This window comes from Cynara cardunculus (assembly GCF_001531365.2).
Source record: "Cynara cardunculus var. scolymus isolate 2C chromosome LG 14, CcrdV1, whole genome shotgun sequence".
NCBI classification, from domain to species: Eukaryota; Viridiplantae; Streptophyta; class Magnoliopsida; order Asterales; family Asteraceae; genus Cynara; species Cynara cardunculus.
Window position 1 is genome coordinate 10078710 of NC_037541.1, and position 486 is coordinate 10079195.

Below are 486 nucleotides of genomic sequence, written 5' to 3' on the forward strand. Positions count from 1 at the left end.
CCATGACCAAGACTGAAGAGAAAGTGGAACCTGAAAGCAAGGCTGCGGAAACAAACCAGTGAGATGGTATTTCTTAGATGTGGGTTTTTGGATCTCTAAGCAGTTTAATTTGGAGTTGTTTTTGTGTTTAGATGTATATCACATGTTGCATGATGCTGATACTGTAGTCTTGAATTTGAGTACCCCTCACTCTCCAAGGTCCAAAGGAATAGCAGGCAATTATGCAGACATTTTACCATGTTTGTTGTGGATGGAGTTTCAGTTTTATTTTCTATATAAATTCATGGTGTCGATTAGGGGTATTTATCGATTCGCAACCAATAAAATAAGATTTTAGAAATTTTAGACTACTTTTTGTTCTCAAACTCGATCTGTAAAACTTCTTCTAACATAAGATTTTAGGAATTTTAGACTACTATTGTTGTGCTGCTGTTGTTGAACGATTTGATGCATAATGATTAACAGTTTTGTTATAATTTAAGGTTA

The 486-nt window shown here is 34.4% G+C and overlaps 1 protein-coding gene across 3 annotated transcripts in view; it reads left to right on the forward strand.

Moving 5' to 3' along the window:
• The window catches only part of LOC112526316, a 5084-nt gene extending 4903 nt beyond the window's left edge, over positions 1 to 181 (forward strand). For 2 of the 3 annotated variants that reach the window (XM_025136574.1, XM_025136576.1), the window contains exon 3: positions 1 to 181. This exon ends at the window's left edge or, in 1 of these variants, runs on beyond it. In XM_025136574.1, the coding sequence (XP_024992342.1) occupies positions 1 to 62 (62 nt within the window). In that variant the 3' untranslated portion in view covers positions 63 to 181. The other variant, XM_025136575.1, reaches the window with a different exon arrangement.
• Positions 182 to 486: the final 305 nt, after the last annotated feature.